This window comes from Cnephaeus nilssonii (genome assembly GCF_951640355.1).
Source record: "Cnephaeus nilssonii genome assembly, chromosome: 7".
NCBI lineage: Eukaryota > Metazoa > Chordata > Mammalia > Chiroptera > Vespertilionidae > Cnephaeus > Cnephaeus nilssonii.
Window position 1 is genome coordinate 11,779,487 of NC_137078.1, and position 12,231 is coordinate 11,791,717.

Below are 12,231 nucleotides of genomic sequence, written 5' to 3' on the forward strand. Positions count from 1 at the left end.
CATAAAGGGGATTAACTATTTATACACCCAACAACCTAGATAAATATCAAAATAATTATGGTGAGTGAAAAAGCAGACAAAAATGGTAAATACTGTATTATTCCATTTATATAAAACTCTAGGCAGTGTAAACAAATTTGTAATGACAAAATACAGATCAGCGGTTGGGGGAGAGGCAGGAAGATTACTAAGGGGCTTAAGGAAACCTTTGGGGGTGGTGGACACATTCACTACTTTGATTATAGCCATGGTTTTATGGGTTATATATGTGTCAAAACTTGGATTTGTATACTTTAAATGTGTAGGTATTGTATGTCAATTATACCTTAACAAAACTGTTTAAAAAGTGACATGAAAATCCTATATAATAAAAGGCTAATATGTAAATTATCTCCTTGGGAGTTTGACCATTAGACTGGGAGGCAGGGAGGCTGGGAGGCAGGGAACCTGATCATCCCTGATTGCCAGCCAGGCCTAGGGACCCTACCCATGCATGAATTTCATATACTGGGCCTCTAGTTAATTATATTATTGAATCATTGATAATTAGCAAATAGAACAAACTTATAAAAATACTTACCCTTAAAATTTTTAATTTAATCAACTTAGACTTATTAGAGATTTTAAAAGCAGAACTTTTTAAAGAACTGCGATAGTTCTGGCTTAAAACCCAACACTCAGTTGTAACAGAATCTGACAAAATGGGCCCTGTTTGCTTTTTCCAAAATATTCTTTGTCTTTCTCTCTTACTTTCTTTTTTCAAACATTCCTTCTTAACACACTGAAGGCTTCCTTATTTCAACTCTGTATTGTCTCAAATTTACTAAAATTAAAGGGTCCCTCAGCTGGGATGATGATGGCCACCATCCACTGTACTTTCCATGTACTTGCTCATAACCCTTCCCACTTCTCTGAGAGGTAGCTCTTCTTATGTCCATGTTGTAGATGAGGAATCTGAGTCTCAGAGAGGTTCAAAGGTTAGCCCAAGGCCCACGCTTATACACAATTACAGCTTAGGAGGGTCTGAGTCTGAAACTGTCTGTCCACCCTCCCAACAACTTTTTGTAGGCTTTCTCCCAACATCGGTGCCATTCTAAAGGGTAGATACATTCAAGGCTTCCCTGGAATTACAGGGCTCCTAGCAGGGGGTGGGTTTTGGTAATCCAAACCCAGATGATGTGATGGGAGGTGGGTGCTCTCAGAGTGCCTAAGGAACTACTTAAGTAAAAGAGGGCTGGCTTTGTTGGGCCTGTCACGACCTGGGAAGACGCTGCGCCTGGCTCAGCACGGGAGTGGCAAGTTCAGGCGGGCGCTCGGGGCCGGCCCTGCCCCTGTGAATGACGAGAGCGGGTTTTCCCCGCGTCCAGCGATGGACGGGAGCGCGGGGTGAGGCCTGCTGGGCAGCGCAGCCACCGCTCGGTCCGCCAGGCCCGGGGAGCTGCCGGGCCCGCCCTCCCGGAACCCGCCCCTCCGACCCCGCCCCAGGCCCCGCCCACTTCCCGGTCCCGAAAGCGAAGGCGCGCTCGGCCGCTCGGCGCTCGCCTGCTCGGGTCTGGCGGGACCGGCCCCAGCGGCCGGGAAGGGTCTCGGGCCGGCGGGCCGGGCCGGAGCGGCTGGCGGCATGGAGGGTCCGCGGGCCGCCGCGGGCGGGGACGTCTCCCTGCACAACTTCAGCGCGAGGCTGTGGGAGCAGCTGGTGCACTTCCACGTCATGCGGCTGACGGACTCGCTCTTCCTGTGGGTGGGGGCCACGCCGCACCTGCGCAACCTGGCCGTGGCCATGTGCAGCCGCTACGTGAGTGCGGGAGGGCGGGGGCGACGGGGAAGCGGGAAGAGGGGTGCAGGGGAGACGGCGGGGGCGGGCCCTGGGCGGCGGGAGCGGGCCCTGGGCCGGTGGGACGGCGAGGGGGCTGGCGCCCGTGGGGGCCTCGGGGCGCGCGCCCGGTTCCCGCCGAGGAGACCGCGGGTTCGGTTCCTCCAGGCCGGCGGGCGCGACCCTCTGGTCTCCCGAGCTCGTGGGGCCGTGGGGGCTCTCCAGAGCTCTTCTGTGATGTCGGGGGACGGGGGTCGGTCCGCACCAGCACCACCCGGCGGGGTGCCGTGTGCGGTCAGGCCAGCACGTGGGACCTCCGGCGGGTCCCTCCTCGGCACTCCCGCCACCCCGCGGGCCCCGCCTCTCTTTCGCTTCAGTAGGTGGAGTGTCCGAGGGCTCCTTCGTGAGTCCTCTGCTCCCCGTCACATCGCGCCCTGGGGGGTGGCATCTTAGTTCTCATGCCCTCTTTGTACTGACCGCACCGACATTTATGTGTTCCTAGTACAGACCTCTTGCCTGAACTTCAGACTCCTGTGTCTTTACTGGGAAGGCTAATGCGAAGGCATAACAGGCATATTCAGGACCAAGCTCTTGTCCTGTTCCCTGAACCTGCTCCTCTCAGCCAGGCACCCCTGTTGTGGTGACTCCACAGGACCCTAGGACTTATCCTTGAAACCTCGCCCGCACTCCACACCTATGGCAGTGAATCTGTGAGCACTGCTGTCAGTCAAAACATACACGCGTCAATGCTAAGTCAGAGAGAGAAAGACAAATACAGTAAGATTTCACTTATGTGGAATCTAAAAACAAACAAAAAAATGAACAAACAGAGCAAAACAGAAACAGACTTGCACATACAGAGAATAAACTGATGGTTCCAGAGGGAATGGAGTGGGGCATGGGTGAAAAAAGGTGAAGGTGAAAAAGAGGTTATAAAACAAATAAATCATGCCCAGACGGTATGGCCCAGTGGTTGAGCATTGACCTGTGAACCAGGAGATCACAGTTCAATTCCCGGTCAGGGCACATGCCTGGGTTGCCGGCTCAATCCCCAGTGTGGGGCATGCAGGAGGCAGCCAATCAATGATTCTCTCTCATGAATGTTTCTGTCTCTTTCCCTGTCCCTTCCTCTCTGAAATAAAGAAAAATATTTTTAAAAATTAAATAACGTAAGTCATGGGTGTGTGATGAGGCTTATTGTGGTGATCATATGGTAAGGTATACAAATGTAAAATCACTATGTTGTACATCTGAAACCAAGATAATACTGTGTGTCAACTACACCTAAAAAACCCCACAAAAAAACATAAGGAATCCAATCACCTCTCATCTCCTTAACGTCTGCCTCTCCCCCGCCCCCCCCCCCCCCAGGCTTGCAGCATCTGTCCTCTTTGGCTGATTTACCCCCCCCCCCTCCTTCTTTCTGTATTAGTTTCTTAGAGCTGCTGTAACAAATTAGGTGGCTTATAACAACAGAGATTTGTTCTCTCAGTTCTGGAGGCCAGAAGTCTGCATTCAAGGTGTTGTCAGGCTGGTTCCTTGTGGAGGTTCCAAGGGAGGAACCATGCCACCTTCTGGTGTGCCGGCAGCCCTTGGTGCTCCTCAGCTGCGGCTTCATCACTTCAGTCTCTGCTTCCAGTGTTTTGTGGCCTTCTTCTCTGAGTGTCTCTGTCTGTGTCTTCTTTTCTTATAAGGGCATCAGTCATAATAAATTAAGGGTCCACCCTACTCCAGTGTGACCTCATCTTAACTTATATTTTAACTAGAGGCCCAGTGCACAAAATTCGTGCATGGGGGGGGGAGGAGGGGAGTTCCCCCTCAGCCCAGCCTGCACCCTCTCCAATCTGGGACCCCCTCAGACATCCCTCTCACAATCCAGGACCGCTGGCTCCTAACTGCTCACCTGCCTGCCTGATCGCCCCTAACTGCCCCCCCCCCCCCACCCCAGCTTGGTCACCCCATGCAGCCTGCTGTTTAGTCGTTTGGTCATCCCTCACTAACCCCCCTGCAGGCCTTTCGCCCCATGCAGCCTGCTGTTTGGTCGTTACTGTGACGGTCGGCGTCCCGGACAATTTGCGTATTCCTCTATTAGTATAGATTATTCCTGCAAAGACCTTATTTCCAAGTTAAGTCCCATTCACAGGTACAAGGGGTTAGGACATGGACATAACTTTTTGGAGGACACAGTTCAACCCACAACAGTGCCTGCAGTTAGATATTGTCATTCCTTTCCTCTAGACCTTTCTAGAGAGAAACTCAGAGCACAGTCCAGAGACTTTACAGTGACCCGCCAGGCCCTGTTACCTGGGAGAGCTCCCCTGCTCGGCCTCCTCCCTGCCCACTCCCTGGCCCCTTGGCTGCTCTGGCACACTGGCATGCCCCCAGCTTTTGCTCCCTCTGCAGTATTGTGGGTATTGGGGTTTGTCTGTTTTATGACAGGCTGCTCTGTTAAATTCTAGTTGAATGAGTGAGGAACCCTCAGGGAATTCCCCTTTCGCTAGGGGGGACTGACAGTAACCCCAGCCAGCCAGGCAATAAGAATGGGAATCTCTGAGGGGCCCCAGGGATGGTGGGAAATGAGAGGAGTGAGCCATCAGGCAGGAGCTGGGCAGAGCTTTGGGAAGGAGACAGCCTCTGGCTGGGCCTCACACAGTGTCCCTCTTCCCTCCGGCTGCCCTTCTCATCGGCCTTTTCCCTGCTCACTGTTCTTGTTCTGGTGTGTGTGTGTGTGTGTGTGTGTGTGTTTCATTTCCAGTGGGTACCAGCCAGTGGGTCTTTGGGCAGGTGGCAATTCCAGGTCTTCCTTCATTGGAGGGGAGGAAGAGAGCCTAGAGGGGCAGGGGGTTATCGGCTGTGCTGTGTGTTTGGAGGTCATGGTGCCCTGGAGCCACTTCACCTTCTTTCCTAACCCTAAGGCTGTGGGCCCATGGGGTGAGACCAGGCATCGATTCCTCGGATCGGTTTCAAGGCTCCTGCTGTGGGTGGCCATGATAGTCTCACCTCTTGCTAGTCATAGCTCTTAGTAGGGTGTATTTTCTCAACTGGAAAGTCACCTTACATCAGGATTGGGGAAAAGGAAAAGGAACCACTCCCACCGACGGGCCACAGTGTGCCTACGCATTGTCCTCCAGGGGCAGAGGACTGGGCCCGCTGGGGAGAAGAGGGGTAGGCCATAGCTCAGGGCAGGGAAACAAAGGTTCCAGTGGACCGGCTCACACCCCGCAGCCTGCGGGCTGGCTCGCGGCTCCTTTTGTGATAGGGTTTTATTGGAACCCAGCTAGGCCCATCCTTAATAGGGTCTGATGGCTTTTGCACTCTGATGGCAGAGTTGTCTATAAAAACTAAACCGTCTACCTACCATCTGGCCCTTCTTAGAAAACATTCACTGGCCCGTGAGCAGGGGATGGCTCCAAAGGGTCTGTGAGGTCTCTCCCTCTTCCCTTTCCCCCAAATCCCCACATGTAAGACTAGACTATGTAGAACAAAACCATACAACTTTTACTCATCCAGCTGGCCTGCCTTGCGGCGAGCAGGTCTGTGTGATGCCAAGAGAAGCTGCAGGGCCCCAGCGGCAGGAGGGAAGCGGCTTGGGACCAGGGAAGATGTGGGGGGGGGGGGGGGGGGGGGACCCTTGGTGCTCAGAGAACTAGGATGCGCCTGGGTGAGGGGAAGGTGGTCCTCCGGCCACAGTAAAGCCGTGTAGGATGTGTCTACCTGGAAGACCAGCTTCACACAGTGTGATTTCAGAAATAATGAAGTAGAGGAAAGGGTAACTGTGCGTTTTTAGTTTTGTTTTTGATCAGAAAAGGTCACCCTGTTAAGGTAGATTTTCTGTTTTCAGGAGGTTTAACTGCAAATACTATTAACAGTTAAAAGGTTGAACTTGAAATCTGTAAACAGCAAATTCATTAAGATCACATTTTTGTATCTTTCTCAAGGAAAAATCATGAAGTGAATGTTTTTATTCTTTTCATCTTTTGTAGACCTAAACAGATTCTGTCTCGTACTGAAGTAACTTGAACCCTTAGGAGATAAGGAGCAGTCTCTGGTCTGTGCGCTGCTCACAGTCAAAGGAATTTTGGCCGTATTATAAGTTAGCGGGTTTTTTCATTTTCAGCAAGGCCTTTTTAACGGGAAGGGGAATTACTTCCATTTTGTAGTTGGAAGTAAGATTACCTCTAGATTTCAAAGGAGCCACACTTACTTATCTTTAGTTTTATTGCTTCTTATCTGAAATGAGAATTGACCAAGTATATCCAGAAGTTTTTATTTTCATTATTTGGACACTGATGGCTGGCGCCCTTCTGCAGAGTCACGCGGCCTTTGTGCACTGGAAGAGGCCAAACAGCCTTTGGGGAGTGGAGCTGTGGTTCTCCGTCAGGTGAGGAGGTGGGTGTCCTGCCTCCGCTGCTGCGGGCTGCCGGGGTGAGGGGCCCGCGGGCGCCTGGCACCCAGACTCCGGTAGCTTCCTTTGAGCTCTGGCCTTAGTGACCTCGTTTGCTTCCATCTTGGTTGTGATGTTGCCCGTCAGCATGCTCTGGAATTTCCAGCACTAAACCCTGCCCTTAGTGTGAAACAGCTCCTAGAACTAGTGACAGCACGTGATGCCGGCGTCAAGTGGCTGCTCCCATCTCCCGCGGTGTGAGCTCAGAGCGTAGAGGGCCAGCCCGCCTGGCTGCTGGCACCGACGCCAGGCCTTCCCTTGGCCGATGTGTCTGACCTCCCAGGCCCTCCACCGCTGCCCGTGTGAAGAGCCGGCAGCGGCACAAGGTCAGCTGAGGGAGAAGCCGCATTGCACTCTGTTTTCCCTTCAGGACTCCATCCCTGTGTCCACCTCCCTCCTCGGAGACACTTCAGACACGACCTCCACCGGCCTCGCCCAGCGCTTAGGTACGTACCCCGGCGGCTGCAGGAGTGGCCAGATGGGGCCTCGCTGTGTGATGGAATCGTGAGGCGAGTCCCTTTAGAAGTGAATCTTTATGTCAGGAGAGAAATCAGCTCATCACGGCAGAGTAAGCCTAGACCTTGGTTTAGGAGGCACGTCCCTATCACGTGGTCCCACCACTGTCTCAAATCAGCCTGTGCCGAGGGGCTCCCCTGTCATGCCCTGGCTACTGCCCCAGCTTATGAGGGACGGTGACTTGGGTCCTTCTGTAAGCACAGTACTTCTGGTGGGGCCAGTGTGAGGGCGCCACTGTGCCTGTGGGCGGTGCTGCAGGAGCCTCCTGGGCTCGGGATCCAGTGGCGCAGGAAGCCAGCCTGTGCAGGAGGGACTGTCCTGCACTCCCGGATGCCGTCAGCGTTCAGAGGGAGACTGGCCTGGCCTGTGTAGTGAAGGGCGGGTGGTGAAGCAAGAGCATGAAGTTGAAGGTTCCCCGTCTCCTGCACCCCGGACACACTTCCTACAAACACCCAGGCAGTCCGGGCGAGGACAGCATGTGAGCTGCCTCGGCCAGTGTGTGTGGTCACCTGGTCGTCACAGGTGCCGGGGCCTTGAACAGGAGGGCCGCCTCTATGGCCTCAGTCTTCATGGCCACAGTGTTCCCCGCCGGCTCAGATATAGCGCCGTGTACTGGGGCTGGGCGGGTGCAGCGATAGGGCCCAGCCCTGTGTTTTAGTGGTGACAGTTCTATCCACTTAATCCCTGAAAAGTGGAAACAAGTCGGTCTGGAAGGCGCCCTCGTAAACAGAACACCCACACAGTTCCGGTGGCACAGGTGCCATGGCAGGCTGAGGAGAGGCCGTTCTAGACTCGCCAGCAGTTCTGTGCATGGACAGGGCAAGGCCACGAGGGCAGCTGCAGCAGCATTTTGGGAACATCACTACCTTTTCTTTAGCCTGAAATGAGAGAAACCTGACTAGTAAGTTGTTTGGTGACTTCGTATTAGGAAGTGATTTTAAATTTATAGAAAAGTTGCAAGAAAAGATACAGAGCATTCCTGCTTAGCTCCAGCATTCCTCCTTAGCCCGCACACAGATTCCCAGTTGTTACTGTTCCTATGTTCACGTCATTGTTTTTTCTGAACCATGTGAAAGTAGGTTGAAGACATGATTGTTCCACGTGTTTCACTGTGTATTGCCAGCGTTTAAGAGGTAACATTCAGCCCTGACCGGTTTGGCTCAATGGATAGAGCGTTGGCCTGCAGACTGAAGGGTCCCGGGTTCGACTCCAGTCAAGGGCATGTACCTTGGTTGCGGGCACATCCCCAGTAGGAGGTGTGCAGGAGGCAGCTGATCGATGTTTCTCTCTCATCAATGTTTCTGACTCTCTATCCCTCTCCCTTCCTCTCTGTAAAAAATCAATAAAATATATTAAAAAAAAAAAAAAAGAGGTAACATTCATGTCACACACCTCTGTGTGCCTGCCTGAGACAGTGAAGATGAAGGTGTTCATAGTTCTGGGCCAGAAAACCGGTGGGTCACCACCGTGTGAATGACAGACTGGTAGTGCAGGGTAGCAGGCGTGCATTTGGTGCGCCATAAGTTTTTTGTTCCAAAAAGGAAGATGTGTCCTTGAGATGGAGGGCTAATAGTAGTTTGTATGCAAAAAACTAGGGTTCTTTTGATTTTTTTGTTTTATTAATCTTCATCTGAGGATTTTTTCTTTTTTAGAGAGAGTGAAAGGGAGTGGGGGGAGAGAGGAAGATTTTGATGTGAGAGAGACACTTCGATTGGTTGCCTCTCACAGGTGCCCCCAACTGGGGCCGGGGATCGAACTTGCAACCCAGGTTTGTGCCATTGACTGGGAATTGAACCCGTGACCCTTAGGTGTCCTAGCTGACACTCTCATCGCTGAACAACACCGGCCAGGGCGGGTTCTTTTTTTTTCTCTTTTTTTTAGTTTGTGCAAGTGCTGGGGGCTTTGTCTAGAAGGGGCAATGAGAAGAGAGCAGGGTCTAAACAGTGTCTTCTGTGGAAGATGAGAAGAAGTCAGAAAAGAGATGATAGAGAGTTCAGGGCAACCCTGGAAGCATTGGAGGCTGCGGGATGGATGAGAACCCCCTTACCTGTGTGGCTCTGGAGGCAGCGCTGGCTGGGTCTGCTGGGCAGACGGTGCGGCGTGCACAGTCTTACTCCCTGTAAGACCCTGTCTTAGCAAGTAGGGAGATTGGAATCAGAGCAGCCCTTCTGGTGGACAGGGAATTCCTGCCCCCTGACTGAGGGCAGGCTGGGCCGGTATCCCAGTCTCACCTCTCCTGACCACCTTTTTGCCTTTGATGCTGGGTTGGCGTGGTCATCTGAAGCCCTTGGGATGGGAGGGTGGGTGCGTGCCTCTGTGGGGAGGAGGAGTTCGCACCTGCCCTGTGTGTGGTGTGAGGCTGAGGGAGGAGGCCCCAGCTCTGGTGCAGTCACAGTATTTAGCTGATTTAGACTTGCTGCCCGACTGTCCTCAGGATGTTTGTCTCGTCTTTCATATTGATTTCTGCAGTTGGAGCTGCACTTAATTATTATTGGTTCTGCAGAAAGGGGCTAAAACATAGCCAACGTCAAATTGAAAATTAGATATTTGTATGTGTATGTGTATTTGCACACACATATAAATATGCATGTGTGTGTGTATCTGCATGGGTACACACAGAAATGGAGAAATGTAGGATTATTGGTGTTTTTTGAAAAGTGAAGCAAACAGTGGTTCTTAAACGTTAGTATTCGGATCCCTAGAGGTCTCGTGGACATCAGTGTTGGCCGCAAGCCCAGCCTTTCTGATCCCGTTGGCCTGGGAGTGGGGCCTGAGCATGTGTGTCTCTGATGAGTTCCCAGGGGATGCTGCTGCTGTGGGGACCACACGTTAAGAACCACTGTTCTAGACACTTAGAACGGTCCCAAAGACTTCAGTCTGCATTTGCAGCAGCTGCCTCTGCGGTCATAGAAATCAGAACTTTCTTCTCTCCCTGAAAGCCCATTGTCTTTTCCCCCTTATTTCTCAGCTGTAAGGTCTCCCCCGAGGCACAGAGTCTCTAGATATTTCAGTCATGGCTGTGTCAATGTGTTTTCTCTTTTTAGCCAGGAAGACCAACAAGCAGGTGTTTGTCAGCTATAACCTACAAAATACAGACAATAACTTCGCATTACTTGTAGAAAACAGGATCAAGGAAGAAATGGAGGCTTTTCCGGAAAAGTTCTAGCTGAGGCGGAAGTGAGGATTTCTTACTTATGTACAATATACATTTAAATAAATGAGTTGAATTCCACTGTTTGTCACCAGGTTAATGTGTTTACATTTTGTCTTTAAAGGGTTAATCTTATTAATTCTCCTTCTCCCTCACCAGACTGTGGGCCAAAAGGCTGTCATTGATCAAGCTTGGGAAGAAGAAAAGCAAAATGGGCAATAGTTGCCTTGTGACTGCTCAGTGATGGAGAAAAGGGGTTCAGATGGGATTTTGTTGGGAAGGGGGCTAAAAAGACTGAAGGGTTAAATTAGTTGTGACTCTTGTGTCCGTTCCCAGTTAAAATGGGAGATGATAAGCTTCGCTGGCACGTCTCTCTGCCGTGCTCACGCTCGGGCCTGGGTCGGAGCCCCGCTCCTCACGGCTCACTAGACTTGTGGTCTTGGTGAAGGCTCTCCCTTCTCTGGGCCCCGTTTCTTCACCTACAAAATGGGGATGATCCCCACTCCGCTGGGATAGTGTCAGCATTAACTGCACAGAAATACTTTGCAAACTGTAAGTGCAGTGGCAATGAAGATGTCAGTTGTGGCTTTATCTACATGTGGATCCAAATGCTTGCCCTCCTGTTACCATTGTCTTCTTCTCTCTCTTTTTCCCCCCAAGTTCCAAGTACCTGTTTTGGTCATCTTTAATCCTTAGCTTTTTCTGCCTACCACTTGAAGTAGATTCTAATCTTTTTAGTACTGAAAGGAGTTTTTAGGGGTAAAATAGGCAAGTTTAGGGAGTTTAGGAATTAGGGGGTCCATGTGGGAGAAAGACATAGTTGGTTGTGGGCTTGGAGCTGCCAAAAGGCATATATTCACAGAAAATAAACGTGCCACAGAATAAGGGGAAGACATCCATTCACAGAAGATAGGGAAAAGCTACACGGTATTGGGAGAAAGAGGAAACAAACTTTCACAGAGGACAGAGAAATGCTGACAAATGGGAGAAAGAGAACAGATTTTCACAGGAGTTAGAGAATTCTACCACTGAAGGGGGAGAAAAAGAGGGTGACACCACGTGGGTTTTGAGCTTTGAAGCTGATATAGTGACCAATTGGAAGGCAGCAACAAGAAACGAACTGCAGCCTTTACAATCCTTAGGAAGAAGGAGCTTAGTGGGCTACCCCTTTGGGAAGCCCTCCTTACGTGGGAGTTTGTTTCCAATAAATTTCCACCTTTTCATATACCACCTTCTGTCCTGGCTTCATTCTTTGAATCTACCTGGACAAGAACCTGGGAAAGAAATCATCCTTGCCTCCTCCTGCTCAGGAAAGACCACCCAACTCAGTACCAAATGCTACACATTTTGCTTGTTTTTTCACTCCTTTTCCCAAAGGCCAGTATTTCCTGGGTCAGTGGCTCCTAACCTTGGCTTCACATTCAGATCTGTGGGGGAGTTTTCACAGGCTGCCTGTGCCTCCCCCTGCCCGAGACGCGATGGCCCGGGCGTTGGGTTGAAAAGCTCCCAGGTGCTTCTCAGCACAGGCAGCCAGAGGACCACTGGCTCCTAATCTTTCGAGCCCACCTGGACCCGTTTTGTTATTGGAGGCTGATAGTCTAGGGCCATGGTCGGCAAACTGCGGCTCGCGAGCCACATGCGGCTCTTTGGCCCCTTGAGTGTGGCTCTTCCACAAAATACCACGGCCTGGGCGAGTCTATTTTGAAGAAGTGGCGTTATAAGTTTAAGTTTAAAAAATTTGGCTCTCAAAAGAAATTTCAATCGTACTGTTGATATTTGGCTCTGTTGACTAATGAGTTTGCCGACCACTGGTCTAGGGCAGTGGTCGGCAAACTGCGGCTGGCGAGCCACATGCAGCTCTTTGGCCCCTTGAGTGTGGCTCTTGCACAAAATACCACGTGCGGGTGTGCACATACAGTGCGATTGAAACTTCGTGGCCCATGCGCAGAAGTCGGTTTTCGGCCTGGGCGAGTCTATTTTGAAGAAGTGGCGTTAGAACACTCAAGGGGCCAAAGAGCCGCATGTGGCTCACGAGCCGCAGTTTGCCGACCACTGGTCTAAGGCTCTGTAACACTTCACGCAGTGGTAAAAGCATTGAGCCCGTGGTAAGCAGCCAGGGGTGGTGACATTGTGGCTGGGACATAAAGGCATTTCAGAGCAGTAGGTGTGGGGTTTATAACGTTCCCTCCTTAGCAGACTTCCTGTGCTGGCCTCCCAGGCTCCAGCCAGTGTCAGGGAGCTGAGAGCTCAGTAGGCACCCTCTCTAGGAAGAGTAAGTAACACAGAATCAGGGCTATGGAGAGAAGA

General features: G+C 51.5%; 1 protein-coding gene across 1 annotated transcript; it reads left to right on the forward strand.

The window, feature by feature from the left end:
* Positions 1–1,511: 1,511 nt before the first annotated feature.
* On the forward strand, positions 1,512–10,005 carry PSMG4 (proteasome assembly chaperone 4). Its single transcript, XM_079776424.1, has 3 exons — positions 1,512–1,795; positions 6,628–6,703; positions 9,818–10,005. The coding sequence occupies exons 1-3, from the start codon at positions 1,622–1,624 to the stop codon at positions 9,937–9,939; spliced, it is 372 nt and encodes a 123-aa protein (XP_079632550.1). The 5' UTR covers positions 1,512–1,621; the 3' UTR covers positions 9,940–10,005.
* Positions 10,006–12,231: the final 2,226 nt, after the last annotated feature.